The sequence below is a fragment of the Medicago truncatula genome, chromosome 2 (assembly GCF_003473485.1).
Source record: "Medicago truncatula cultivar Jemalong A17 chromosome 2, MtrunA17r5.0-ANR, whole genome shotgun sequence".
Classification (NCBI taxonomy): Eukaryota; Viridiplantae; Streptophyta; class Magnoliopsida; order Fabales; family Fabaceae; genus Medicago; species Medicago truncatula.
In genome coordinates, this window is record NC_053043.1 from 21,919,129 (window position 1) to 21,934,567 (window position 15,439).

Consider the following 15,439-nt stretch of genomic DNA (forward strand, 5'->3'; position numbering starts at 1 on the left):
TAACTTTAATTTATAAGTTTCAAGTGAACTATTTGCAGCACATAAGAAATTTATTTGATGATTTGAACAATTTTCCAAACATTGTTTCTCTAAATTTGTCAATTGAGTTAGAGAGTCTTTAGAAAAAGGAAAATGATTCAAAGTTAAAAGTGTACAGAATATAACCCTTCAAAGATGGATTCTATATTGTCCCATCAAGTGTGATTTTTATTTATTTATACAAATCATATATCTCCTACAGAAATTGTAAAAAGTTAATCTCTCATATCGAACCACATCATGAATCCGTAGTAATACTGAAGAAGACCCTAACCATCTCATTCAAATGTTCTTTAGAATAGTTTAGTTCTTGAAATTACTCAGTGGGACATAATTGTGTTCTACAAAATACAAGTCCATAAATATATTATTCAAGAAAAGGACCAGCAGGAGAGGTGGAATTGATGTTGTGTCTCACAGAGCATACAAAAAGATAAAAATTTCACCAAAGTTATTGGACAAATAAGCTATATCAAAGTCTATTTTACACAATAGACATATCATACAGAAAAATGTTAGAAATCTCTTACTTCTATTGAGCCAGTTTTTCTTTGCATTTGTAATGTTTGACACAGCACCAAAAACTAAAATGTTGTTTGATATGCAAGTATCAAATAAATAAAAATCATATCCAAGGAAAAAAATTCAAGCTATTTCCCACTCTTACTCAATAATAATAATACACAACAAGTATGTGATTGTACTTTGTACAAAGATGAAGACTTGGGTCGGGTAACAATTATTTTGAGGTACTGGCACCTGTACATACAAATTGAAAGAAAGATTACATTAGAAGTCTGAATTAACAAAAAAATTGCTGCAAAAAATTAACAAAAAATGTGTTAACATGTTCATTCACATTAAATGGATTGAAGTGCATTAATACCCCACGCGAACAAAGTGTTGTTTTTCAAAACAGAGATAAGAATAGTGTAAGTTATGCATCTTACAATAAATGTTAACGTAGTTTGCTCTAAAATAATAGCTTTTGCAAGTTTAACTTTCTCTCTTGTTTCGTGGAATGTTTCTCAAGGGTTATTTCGAGTTCTGCCTTGACTTTTATGCTTTGGATGTGGAAATGCAAAACTTATCCTCCAAAGTATGTCAAAGAACTTGAAATTGCGTTTTAAAGAAACCACTACAAGAACATATAATCTACAGAACTTCCAAAATATCATTTTTCCTTGTACGATTAAACTCCTTCAGAAACTACTTATCTGTAACTAAACCAAATAAAACTTATCAAAAAACTCTAGCCCCAAAGAATTTCGATAGTATCCTTCTCACAGTATAACACATGGTGGCAGACATAGAGACAAACAAATCAGCAGGTTAAACTCCTAACGTTTGAAACCATCAATAAAATAATGAAATGTATGACGTATTGATGCCAGAATATTCACAAAAATGTTTATAACCTCCAAACGAAAAACAAAAACACACAAAAGAACATGCTACCATCAAGAACGATTTTCCATTGCCAAATTACGAAAAATCCTCACTTTGTCTATTCAAGTATCAGGATTGCTAGACTAGAAAACTAACCATCATTTTCTTCAGCAATAGGATCTGCTCTCCAAACAATATCTTTCAGCCCAGTAGTTATACTTTTGTAGAACTGCAAATAAAGACAACTTAGTCAGAGCATGCTCATAGACTAGAAGGTCTTGGACTCAACATGTATAATCAGCTTCTTGCAAATGATTTACACATGTATAACAATAGGATTGCCAACAATAGACCCATAATGGATCTAACCATTCCCAAGACACTACAATGTCAGGATGACATTGTTTGACTAGCTTGCATGTATACTCCAAGATTTTTCGGCCTAACTACAAAATCGACTTGTAAGTTAAGGATTGCAAAGCTTTACAAGGTCTATTTAGTGTTCTGAATTGAGCTTACCTTGTGAAATTCCAGAGTATCTCCTTCAGACTTTCGCATCTCAACCATGTAAATTGAAGGGGCTACCTCCAAGATCTGGAAAGCATTATTTACAAAAGCATTAGAAACAGTCCCGAGTCCGGAATACAAATAAATTAGCATGAAGGACACCTGTGATCATGGAAAAAAGAAATTAAAAACATATACCTCAGTAGCTACAGATAGATGACCTTTCCGTCCAGTCTTTTCCCCATAAATCCTTAACTGAAATGCAGAATAAGATATACTGTCAAAAATAGAAATTTAACAGCAAATCATTATACTCACAAATTGGCCCTTACATGCAATCTGACTATGAAGGAAACAAGTAATATAATGCTTTTCAGAATGCACAAGTGACGTGTAAATAAGGGCATGGGGTGCATCAAGTACAGATATTTTAACATCATACATTTCTCTACACTGATTGAAACTTTTTTTTTTTTTAAGAAACTGATTGAAACCATAAATACACTAAATATTGAAAGATTGGAGCGAAAATTAAATGGAAGTAAATATGGAGAGAGAAAAAAAGCATTGGTTCTTTTACCTTGCAGTTGTTCTTCTTGACATCAAAACCCAGAGGTCCTGCAGTTTTCTCGATTTTTGAAATTATCTCATTCGCTGAACATTTGGATGTAAATCTCGTTTCCCTTTTAACAAGTCCCTATTTACAACAATATACAGCTATCTTTAACCATGCAACTTACAATCAACAAATAGAAATACATAAAGTTAACAAAGTGAAATACAAAGAAATGTGATACATGTGATCCGATCATGATCTAACTTGATAAGGTCCTTGTAAGACAAGTTTAGTTTTCATTTCCTAATTCCATGTCAAACTTCTAGGATAGGAAGCCCTAATAAGCGTAAAGCAAATAATTCATTTTTTAAATTAGATACTCGTACCATTTGCTTCTCAAAAAGACTACTAAGGTTGAGGCCCTGAGACTTAGAGATAAGTTCAAATGCATTCATGGTCACAGGTGCAACAGGCCCCTCTTCTTGCCTCTCAACAACAATATTATCTGAATCCTGTGCACCACAGAGAACATCGGGATAAGTCTAAAATCCAAAGCTTAGATGAACAGAATTTAATCAAGATAACCAAAATATTGAAAGACTTACCATATAACCATTGAAAATAGAATTTACATCATCAAGACTAACATCAGCCTGTTCAAACACAGGAGGTTTATATCCCTTCTTGAACCACTCATTTTCAATGACCTCGGCAATTTTAATCCGCTGTTACAGATCAGTAAGAGAAAGAAAAACAGGTTGGTTTCAAATATTCAATTTCAAATTTAAAGAGGAAAATCTGAAATTAAGCAAAACTAACAAGTTACACATACTGTGATAGGACTGGGATCGAGAATTCTTTTGATTAGTTTCTTTGCACTTGATGAGAACCATGGAGGGCAGGTGAAGTCAGCCTTGAAAATCTGTCCCTCATAGGAAAAAACCCCCACATTAGGCAGCTTTATTATGAAACATAAATATATAGAACTCTTTTTAAGAAAAGATGCAAAAATTACTCTAGGTACAACCTCTTCATAAAGAGGTCCCTCCAATAAAATATCTAATTTAATGAAAGTATTTGCTGAACATAACAATTTCATGTCAGACAACCCTAATGTATTTGTATAGTATAAATTCCATTTGTCAATAAATGAAATAGAAAAATGATTATGACAATTAAGAGAAATAGAATAGCAATTATGAGCATGTGTATAGTCCAAATAACAATTTCATGATTATTTAACGCTAACACACTGCTACAAGGCTTGATCTTTTTGGCTTTTAAATATACAAGATTACAAAGACAATAAAGGTTCAAGGATGTCAATATGTCATGTTCCCCAATAGTAACATCATACACTTGAACTGAGGACAATCAGAATGATGGAAACAGAGTTCAAGTGAAAATCACCTTTTTATACAAAGCTACAAGATTGTCTTCTTCAAAGGGCAAATAGCCAGCCATTAAAACAAAAAGAATAACACCACATGACCAGAGATCTGCGATTGCACCATCATACCCTTTGTTTTGGATCACCTAGATAATAAGATAGCAAAGATTAAAAAAAATTGAGTAAAAGAAATGGTAAATGGCAGGTAGAACTAAAATACCTCTGGAGCAACATAATTTGGTGTACCACATGTTGTGTGAAGTAGTCCATCTTCCTATTAATAAATAATTATTAACATAATAATCAGCAGTTGTTTAATCATAATTATATTTACTCATTTCTAAAAACTAGCCAACAAACTCACCCGAACTTGTTGAGGCAATGCACTCAATCCAAAATCCGATACTTTGAGCGTTCCATTAGTATCCAGCAACAAATTCTCAGGCTTTAATAGATGAAACATAGTAACATGTTAATTTTTTATTCTTTTTTCCAGGCTTTTATCTCTTTCACACACACACACACAAGCTCTTCATGGTTAGGTATAGGATGTTATTCAAATGAAAGATCTCATCGAAAACTTACAGCAGCTTGCTAAACAAAAGCTAAGAGAAAAAAGAGTAAGGGTATTACTGGCATAAAATCTACAATTGGATTCAAAAAAGCGTAGGCTTCAAGTAATTTCGCCATATTCCTTCTGGGGAAAAATTAATTTTTTACTGAAATTATTTTAAAACATGTAATTTGAAGCCAACACCAGCACCCCATCTCCTCTTTAAAAAAGGAAGCAAAGGAAAAATGTGAAGGAGAAAGTAATACACACCTTTAGGTCTCTGTGGCAAACACCTCTACTGTGACAGTAATCCACAGCACATATAAGCTGCTGAAAATATTTTCTTGCTTCATCTTCTTTCAACCTCCCACTGCGAGCCTGTCTCAATTTAATAACAGAAAAAATCAACAAAATAAGAGGTAATAGAAGGACAACACTAATATAAGGAATTTAGGCCTTCAAAGCACACACGAAGGTAAAAACCGCCTTACAATTTTATCAAACAGCTCCCCACCAGTCACGAGTTCCATTACAATGAATATCTTTGACCTGTTAGCTATTACCTACACAAGGAATTTGTAGTTTACAATACAGAGAGCAGTTAGAAAAACTGAAAGAATAAACTGGGAAAATATGAGAATAGAAGCAAACCACACAAATGTAAAATACATGGAAGCAATCATTTACTGCCTACTAACCTCATGCATGCGTATGACATTTGGGTGTCTAATCAGTTTCATTGTTGATATTTCTTGTTTTATCTGCATAACAGTGAACAACAGAATATCAGCAAAGACTAGAGTATTTATGCTTCAGAAAAACAAAATAAACCCCAAAATTTAGCAGAAGTTGTTCATACTAAGATTTATTACGGTCAAGCAAACCATGCCTACGCGAGGAGGATTTCAACAACAATGTTTCATTGAAATGTAACTTCAAAACTATAGACTACTAAACGTTTTCTCAATACCACACAAAACACAGTTTAAACTCGAATAGCTGCCATGTTTAACTGTTGCCAACACATAAAATAATTAGAAAGCAAGTAATTAATTAATAATATTAAGAAATGTCTTACAAATAATTATATGAGATATAATCAATCAAACAAATACTTTATATGATTAATCAGCACCTCATAATAAATGGCGACTGAGGTGGAAAAGTGAAAAGAACCATCCCAGAAGCATAGACCACTTTTGCTTTGGTCAGAATGATGAGATAAATAAATAAGGTTATGGTTAATGAGGGGTAACCTTGGCCCAACTGGTAAAGTTGTTGTCATGTGACTGGGAGGTCACGGGTTCAAGTCCTGGAAACAGCCTCGTGTAAAAACAGGGTAAGGCTGCGTACAATACACCAAATGGTGGGACCCCTTCCCGGACCCTGTGTATACAACAACAACAACACCCAAGCCTTTTCCCACTAAGCCTTTTCCCGGACCCTGCGTATGCGGGAGCTTTAGTGCACCGGGTTGCCCTTTTATGGTTAATGAAATGGCAAAACAGACTTCGGTTATTCATGTTCGTCCCTGGTTTGTACTGTCATGGATATGTTTCATGAAGACCCCACTAGTTTCTTTTAATTGAATGATGATGGCACCCATTAGTTTTGTTTCCTTCACAGCAATATTCAAACTTCTAGATTTTTCTTTTGTCAAAGTTTAAGTTATCAGAGACACTAGCAAGTAACTGAGAGTTTCGATGTAACATCCAACACGTTTAGGGAAATGTCTTAATAACTAACATCTTTTTCCCTAATTTTATTCATATTTTTAAGCTAAATTCTGATGGGAAGTTTGAAAATCCAACACACTTTCTCTAAGTCCAATTTCATTATTCTTGACATGTTTATGATTTCCATGCCTCGTAAGTCAGAAAGTGTAAACTGTTTCTTTTTTGCCTAGTAACGAGGATACTGATGAGAAGAAGAACCTTTTTGAAGTTTTATAAAGAACAAAGGTATAAACAAGAAACATTTTTGCGGCTATCAGCAGTGTATGACGTCTCTTGGTTGGAGCACAATGTTATCACCTTTGTCAGTTTCGTATACGGATATTCTTTTGAATTCTCTTCAGTAATCTACCCAAGAATCAAGACGCATTATTGTTTCAACAGAGATAATCTCATAAATTTCAATGACAGAAAACTATTCCAACGAGAAAAATCAGATAATAACATTCCCTACACATAACACTAACAGAACTTGACACCAAAACTAAGAAAACAAAAAAAGAAGTCAAACTCTTTAGTGTCTCCAATGATGATCCGTGTTCGAATCTCAACTCTATCTTGGTCAACCCTAGTATTCCACACTTAATCAATTCATTTTCATATTTACATTTATTTTTTATTTATTAACTTTCCAATGAATAAGATCATGGTTCTTGTGGAAGAACAGTTCTTTCAGTTGACATCCACAGATGAACTTGCTCCAGTAGTCAAACCGGAAAAGAACAAATTATCATCGGTAGGAACCCATTTAAGAGCCACAACCAAGGATGGCTAATTCAATGAATTTAAAAAGTTGTTTTTCTTATAAATATGATCGGAGGGAGTATCTATTAAGCCTCTATTTGGTTCTGCAGCAAATTTTCCCGTTAGCTCAAAACCTCGACAATATTTTCAGAAGCTCTATTTTCTAGATTCTAAAAATCACGGCAACTTTGCATTGATATCACTGCAAACGTATATATTCGATTATCAAACATGCAACCAAACAAGTACTAAGTTTGTTCTACAACATCTTTTCTTACCAGCCAAGAAATAAAAAAATCAAACCAAAAACACACAAAATTAAATTAATAATTCCATTAAAATAAGTAAATTAATAGTCAAACCCCAACACCAGCTTAAAAACTAAACAAAAAGATAAGTTAATAAACAGTGGTAAATGATCAATTAACATCTCTAAACGAAGATTAGTCAACGCTTACACAACAACAGTAGAAACTTCGTATCTATAACATAATAACCCAGAAAGCTAAGATATAAAAACAAATAATTGATTTAACAATTAAAACAAAGAATTAACCTGACGAATCATTTTATGCTTGAGAATTTTCTCTTTATCAAGTATCTTGATAGCAACATGATCACCAGTTTCAATGTGTCTCGCAAACTTCACCTTCGCGAAATTACCTTCACCTAACGTCCTACCCAGCTCATACTTTCCCGCCTTCGCTCGTCCGCCGTTGCTGCTTCCTCCGCTGATATGCGACGAACGTGACGTCATCTTTTTTTTCTCTCTCTCTTTTTTCTTTCCTTTTCTTTCCTTCCTTTTTCTCTCTATATTCAAACTATTTCACTATGATTATATGATTATATGATTATATATTAGAGCCTCTTCTTCTTACAAGGTTGCCACACTTGAGATTTTGGGAGTCTCATTTTTTCTTCTTTCTTTCCTTTTTTGTTGTTTCTTCTCTATCCAACCAAACAAAGGAATCAGAAATGGAAGAATCTAAAAGATTTAACGTTTGTGATTGAGGTAAATGGTCGGTGGTTGATCGTTGACCGTTGGATCAAAAGAGAAAATCATGATGATGTTTCAGCTGTGTGGAATAAAAACACAAAACAAGGGGAAGGAATTGAGAGAGAGAGAAATAATACTAAGATTTTGATGGTTTTGAAAGAAGAAGAAGAAGAAGAGAGAATGGTCAATGAAATGAATGAATGAAATGAATAAGAGGTTTATGTGAGGAAGGCTCATCTAGCAAGGTCACATGTGTCATAATTGTCAAAATCGAATATGCCATTGGATTTGGATTTTTATCTTTTCAATTTAATGCAGTTGGATTTGGATTTTGTCTTAGGTTGCATTGAAATTATAAAATTGTAGTAGATCCTCCGGTCACTAATATAAGCAAAAATATATTTTTTAAATATATTCAATTAATGATGTATATAACATATAATAAAGACCACATACATCATTAACTGAATGTATCTAAAAAATTAGATTTTTGCTTATATTAGTGAGCGGAAGGTGTATTTTTTTACTACTATATTATAGAACACGTATTCCCATGACAAATATATTAATATTTTTATTTTTATTTTTTTGATATTAAAATATATGTTTTTTTTTTCTACAATAAAATAAAATATAAGTATTTATAATATCAATCCACCCATTCTTCAACAAAGAAAATATCATTCCGCCAATGAAAGTCTTACCAATGTCTTATACCAAGATGCGGACCATTGAATCCAGCAAACAAAACCAGTCCAAATGAAAAGCAAGACAAAACAAAACACATGGGTCATTGATTTTTTCTTAAAAAAAATAAAATTATACCTATTCTTTTTAGAGGAACTACTTACAAACCCGTGCTTCAGCACGGGTTGAATAACGTATCTTGTAAAACAATTGTACAAAAGGAAAAATGAACAAATTATGGAAAATAACTACATATTTCTACAAATTTCCTACCTTTTAATTACAAAGCTTTGATGCATTAGAAGAGCATATCCTAATTAGGAAAACAACATTATAATTAGCATGTTTTTAATTGGAACCAATGAAGGGACCAACGATATGTCATTACATAATAGGCTTAATTACACTTTTGGTCCTCGTGTTTTGGCCTACTCACGAAACTGGTCATGCCCTTTTAAAACAGAACAAAACGGTCCTTCAATTATCATTTTTGTTGCATTTTTCGTCCTACCCCCCATTTTATTCTCCAAAAACGCAAAGAAATGATAGTTTTAGACCTAACCTCTATGCTCAACTATGAAATAAACAAGGAATAAAGCATGTGGGTACAAAGAATTCACTTTATTCAACACACTAACCAAAAAAACCCTAATTTCTAAGATATGTTTCAAATTATGGTTTTTTTTTTTTTGTTAGTGTGCTGAATAGAATAGATTCCTTGTGCCCACATGTTTTATTCCTTGTTGATTTCATGGTTGAGCATAGGGGAAGGTCTAAAACCGCCTAAAACTGTCATTTCTCTGCATTTCTAGAGTTTGAAAATAGGAGGTAGGACGAAAAATGCAACAAAAATGATAATTGAAGGACCGTTTTGTTCTGTTTTAAAAGGGCAAGACCAATTTCGTGAGTAGGCCAAAACACGAGGACCAAAAGTGTAATTAAGCCTACATAATAAGTGAAGATTTATCAAAAAGAGACTAACCAAAAAGGGAACTTTGCCAAAATTTACATCAGTCAAAAGGAAACAAAAGAAATGGCATCCCTACAATAGAAACTGATGAGCATCTACAATAGAAACACCACTCTTAAATACTCCCTCCGTTCCAAATTGTATGACGTTTTGGCCATTTCACACGTATTAAGAAATGTAATTAATATTGTGTGGGGAAGAGAAATTATGAGTTGTTTTACAAAATTATCTTTAATAAATGGTATGGAAAAGATAAATGAAATAATTGAAAGAAGATGAAGTAATTAATAGTTAAGGATATAATAGGAAAAATAACATTAATATTTCATTGGTATTGTAAAGCGATATATAATTTGGGACAAATTTTTTTTCCAAAGCGACATTCAATTTGAGACGGAGGGAGTATAAAATTTCTTTATACTACATCAATGTTTACTAATTTAACTTATTCCAAAAGTGAATGTAGAGTAATTTACTCATTTTGAAAGTAAACTAATATGTTTGGATCTGCTTATGCAATTCATTTATCACTTTTCAAGACACATTCTTTCTCTTTAAGGCCTAAGAAAACTCATCATGTTCAAAAGAGGCTAGATTGGACAACCCCATCATCCCAATATCTTGTTACACTACCTAGAAGCTGAACCCTTGACCTTCTCAACTTGCTCTTCAATTCGGGCAAACATGGCCTTCTTCTCTTCGTCATTAGCAGCTCCAAACTCCTTTACCAATTCGTCCAAGTCTTCCACTATACCAGCCTATATAGAAATATCAAGTGTGAGCACAATGCTAAATGCAACAATTTGAACTCTTTATTTCTAAGTATGATTATTCCTTTATAACAAAATATCTAAAATTTGAAGTAACTTGTGAAAAGCCAATAAATTTAGCACATTAGTATTCTAAATGTGGTGGGAAATAAGTCTCAATGCTGCTACATCCATTATGCATACGAAAATACATTTCAAGGTTGTTGAATTAGTTTTTCTAATAAAATGGTGTGATTGGACCGTATGAGAACTACTTTACTTAGGGTCTATTTGGTAAAGCCATCAAACGAGCTTATAGCTTATAGCTTATAAGCTCGTTTGAGATGCATCTTGTGTGACATGCATAGGAACACTCTACTATATTAGTTAGTGCACATAAGGTTTAGCATTTTCCTTTCCTAACATAGTTGCAACTTGCAAGCATATGCTATAATATCAATATCCTTGATCTCCAAATAACCCAATCTTCCGTGAATATTATAAACCAAAAATTATATATAGATAGTAGACTTCAAATGAGCAAATTAAGGGAAAAATATGCAGGAAAGAAGTATTGCACACGGATGATTAATTTTAGGACGCACATGTCTATTTAAAAATATCACCAAATATTTTTGTTTTGTGTTAACCTCTGATTTTTAAGGGAAATGAGACCGGATAATTTGGAGTTCAGTCGGAAGGTAGATAAAAGTCTGACCAGTAATTTTTTTTGGTGAAAGTCCAGACAAAAAAATTTCACCCAAAAATCGAACTCAAATTCATCTGAACAATTCGTCATTTGTTGCCACTCATTAACCACGTGAGTCTAATTGTTCGGTGTATCACAATTTTTTTATAAAAAAGATACAATATTTAGATAAAAATTTCCTTATATTCACCTTAAAGGCATTAGGGTTCTACTTAACCTTTCAAACGGATTAGAAAATAGAAAGCAAAATGGAATTCATCAGACATCAATGCCTATCGGCTTAACATTTTTTACTGGTGCTGCATAAGAGTGATGAAATCAGATATAGTTGCTCACGGAAAATTGAAAGAAAGTTATATTATCATTCTTCTCAAAAATTGAAGAATAAGATCAAAGATAAATACTCAATTTATATAGATAAATGTTCCCTAATGAAAACTATATTACTTACATTTAAGGCACGAATGTTGAGAAAGAAAAAAAACAACACAGCACGATAGTCATTATTATTTATGTTTAGAAATATAGTGAAATATTTAGCCAAGCAATGGTTGTATATGTCTTATAGTTATATATATATAAATTGTAAAGAAATTTCATAGCACAAACACGGCCGAATCTTCAACCTAGATAGACTTCACTAAGCTGTATATACATCATGTGATTTGTGAATCTAATCTAACAATCACCAAATGAGTAAAAATCAAAACTATTCTGAAATATCAAGAGTGCAAAAGCTAAATTAGATAAATAAATATTAAATCAACCAACAATATCACACTGAAACCGTATACTTCAATGTAGAATACATCTAACAATGAAAAATTAGATAAATCGCAACATTAAAGGACTATATTAGAAATTGTCAAAACTAACTACAATTTAGATTTATGATGCAATATAAATAAAATGTACAACCTGAAATATACTGAGGGAAAATGTTTCTAGGAAAATTCCACATATGATATTATCAAATAAGAAGCCTGAATTAATTTAGAGTTCAAAGCAGTGGTAAAATGATTGGTCGAGTTTTAAAAGCCATATACATTAAAAAGTAAATCATGTGCTTTTTGAAAGTAAAACATAGGAGAATGGGATCTGTCAAAGATTCCTTGCTGTCATTAACATTTGTAGCTGCTGAACAAATCTTGCTTACTTTTTTGCTACAATGTTCACCATGATATAAGAAACATAATTGCAGATTCACACATTAACATCAACAGTACTTCATTTTCTGCATGTATGAGTGTCAAGGCATGGCAGAGCATTTTGAATATGAATCAAATAAAAAAAAAACAATAAGATGAAAAATATAATCAGTCAAGATGAAAGAAACATTAGTATGACTGTGAAGGCATGGCAAGGTAGGACATTCATGAATAGTATATGCAGAGCTCTTGACACAGTTTATCCCAAAATATATTCAATTAATTGCTTGACTGATCATCCAAGAAATTACCATTTCAAAATTGAACACAGTTATTTGCATCCATTCGTCTTTATCTCCAAGTATTGTCCTTATTTTCAACATAAATAGATCAAAGCATATATTAATAATAGAGGCTAATCCCAAGCACAAGATGTATTCAAGGCTAACCAATGAAGATTCAAGACATGCAAATCACATTCTTTCCCAAATCTTTGCAATTTTAGGGGTTTTTTTAAGTAATTCACGAAGAAATCATGCAAATGAAGAACAACTGAAGAATTGTCAAGACCTTGGGAAGACAAAGAATGAAGATTCAAGAGGCCTCAGGAGACCTTACATAGGAAGGAATTTTGTTTCCAAGTTCCGAGTCAAATTATTTCAAGACGAAGACATAAAAACGACGAAGATCGAAGAAACTGGGCCCGAAAGCACAATCAAATGCGCCTAGGGCATGGAATTGCATTACAATGCACCTGGGGAATCAAGAATGCGCCTTAAGCATTTCTAAGAGGCAATATGCGCCTCAAGCATATACTATGCGCCCCAAACATCTTAAAATGCGGGGGCTCAGGGTTTAGCCCGCGTTTTTAGCCCAAACCCAATTAGAAATCTCCACTCTAAATACTAGCCTTCCTCATTCAAAATATCTCGTTGAGAATTGTGGCAGTTCAAGAGGAAGGCTACTTTGGAGCTTCGGAAGAGAATATATCTTCTCATTGCTTTTTTAGGGTATGTTTTTATCTTTAGTAATTTGTTTTTAGTTACCATGTGTAACTTAATCTTTTTAGGTTACAGTTCTAAGATGAACTTCTGTACATTTTTGTTGGATACTTATTTAATTTAATATGTCGTTTTTTTATTTATTTATTCTTTTGTTCGCTATTAAGTGTTATTAGGAAGTAGTTTATTTATGTGATAGGTGCAACCCTAGATTAGGTACTTAGGTTGTGACATGACCTAATATTGCTACCACTAACTGGATGCTTATATCTTGATATTTATATCCCTTAACTGATAATTATCTATCTAGGAAGTAAGTGATTATTAAGTAGCCAAAGATACCATAGGAATTGTTGACCCTAGACGTAGGTACTCAATGGATGATGCCCATTGAGTCGAGTAGTGCCTTACCGAACCTATGAATTAACTGGTTAGTAATTAGGTAAACAAACACCTAACTGTTCGATTTAAGCTATAACCTAATAAAACCATTATCTTGAAACCCTTAGTAAGGTAGACGTAGATTAGGACTGGCCGTTTGTAGAACTACTAAGAAAGTGTAGAGAGAGTGTCCTAAGATTCATAGATGGGCAGACCTAACGGAACCTTGGCCTTCATTGCCTTGGGAAACACTGGAAAGCCAATATAAAGTTTATGTTTCAATTACCTTTCAATTAACAAGACCTCGCACGTAAGGATCACCGTGTGATCAACATGTGCAGTTAGCCATTAGAGGGATAAACCTTTTTTTTTTATATTTTAAAACAGATGCAAAGGGCATCAATTCAATAGAAAAACCAAAAAAAGAGTACAAGAAAGAAAAGGGGGACTATGCCAAAACCTTTTCAGAAGGTGTTGAATCTAAAGTTGGGCATTCCCAACCTATTCCTAGTGTACTCTCCCCTAATGAAATCAGGGACACTATCAGACCAAAATAAATCAAAAGAACCTAAAGATAGGCCAAGGTTAGCTAATTTGTCAGCACAAACATTGCCTTCCCTATATATGTGAGACACAACAAATCTCATGTTTCTCAGTTTTACAAGACAATTCTGCCATCTATTTCTTAGGCTCTAAGGAATTGTAGAGTTTGTCTTGAAAGCCAAAATGACCAGTTGAGAATCTGACTCCAGCCATACATTCTGAAATCCTCTAAGATGAGCAATCTCAATTGTTGTCATTGCAGCCACCAACTCAGCATGTAAAGCAGAAGCTTTATTTGGATTTTTGGTGGAAGCACCATCAGTGTTCACCTTGATCCAAGAAGAGAAAGGAGGAAACCATATCACTTCTTTAATTGTAGGAGCTCTAGGAGGTTTGATGTTGACTTTGAAAGCTTTAATGATACTAAATTCCAATATGTCCCCTCTAGCCGTTTCCTTTGAGTTGTTTCCTGCAATAGAAGTTTGAGCAATGATATTGGAAATGGCTGACCTCCAGTGCAAGGATTTGTCTTGGAATCTAATGTTATTTCTTCTATGCCATATGATATTAATAAGGCTGAAAATACAGGCTTTTATCACCAAGTTACATTGAGGGGACCAATTTCTGTCTAATAGAGACCAGAAATCCATTGAAGAGTTGAACTGAATTGAGGTATTAAGAATAGCAAATAACCAGTTCCAGAGTTGCATTGCAAATGAGCATTCAAAAAAGAGATGAAAAGAAGTTTCACTATGAAGTTTGCAAGATGAGCACATTGAGGGAGAGTGAATACCCCTTGACATCTAATTCTCATCTGTCGGCCTGCTATTATGCATCAATCTCCACACCAGCAGGGACTTTGATGGAGGGATGTCAGGACTCCACACCTTTTTGGACCACCTGATGTTTTGTCCAATACCATATTTGAACTCAAGAGCATCCTTAGCAGAAAGGTTTCCATTAGTAGTGTTCTTCTAAATCAATTTGTCATCATAAGCTTCAATGGGGATGATTACTTGTTCAACAATTTGTTTCACATCAGGAAAAGTGTTTAGCACTGATGAAGGTATGTTCCACTGCAAGTTTACAATGAAATCACTTACCTTAGCAGTTAGATGAGGGTGCAGATTATCCGGGATGTTCAGTTGGGAAACTAAAGGTGCTCTACACCATTTATCAAGCCAGAAATTCACATTGCTGCCAGAACCAAGTTGCCAACTAGTATTATCAGTGATTGAATCAAATTCCACCTTAATACTACTCCAGATAGAGGAGAAAATGTGATGTGAGATCACTCTTCTACCTCTTAGAACCTTGCTTCTGATCAATGTTGCCCAGTCTTC

At 33.5% G+C, this 15,439-nt stretch overlaps 1 protein-coding gene across 1 annotated transcript; it reads right to left on the reverse strand.

Moving 5' to 3' along the window:
- Positions 1-463: 463 nt before the first annotated feature.
- On the reverse strand, positions 464-8,082 carry LOC11412700 (CBL-interacting serine/threonine-protein kinase 23). Its single transcript, XM_003595546.4, has 15 exons — positions 7,468-8,082; positions 5,133-5,195; positions 4,926-4,997; positions 4,705-4,812; positions 4,246-4,326; positions 4,102-4,155; positions 3,902-4,027; positions 3,324-3,413; positions 3,097-3,216; positions 2,878-3,003; positions 2,516-2,632; positions 2,134-2,190; positions 1,948-2,022; positions 1,585-1,657; positions 464-798 (listed from the first exon to the last, which is right to left on the reverse strand). The coding sequence occupies exons 1-15, from the start codon at positions 7,666-7,668 to the stop codon at positions 779-781; spliced, it is 1,383 nt and encodes a 460-aa protein (XP_003595594.1). The 5' UTR covers positions 7,669-8,082; the 3' UTR covers positions 464-778.
- Between the last annotated feature and the right edge of the window lie 7,357 nt (positions 8,083-15,439).

What these genes read in the sequence shown, in the direction of transcription:
- LOC11412700 (XM_003595546.4), bottom strand. Translation starts at nt 7,668, where the DNA reads ATGACGTCACGTTCGTCGCATATCAGCGGAGGAAGCAGCAACGGCGGA. An exon ending in ATGTCATACGCATGCATGAG is followed by an intron (nt 4,998 to 5,132) that starts GTTAGTAGGCAG and finishes TTCCTTGTGTAG; the next exon opens with GTAATAGCTAACAGGTCAAA. An exon ending in TTTGCCACAGAGACCTAAAG is followed by an intron (nt 4,327 to 4,704) that starts GTGTGTATTACT and finishes CATCTATTAAAG; the next exon opens with CCTGAGAATTTGTTGCTGGA.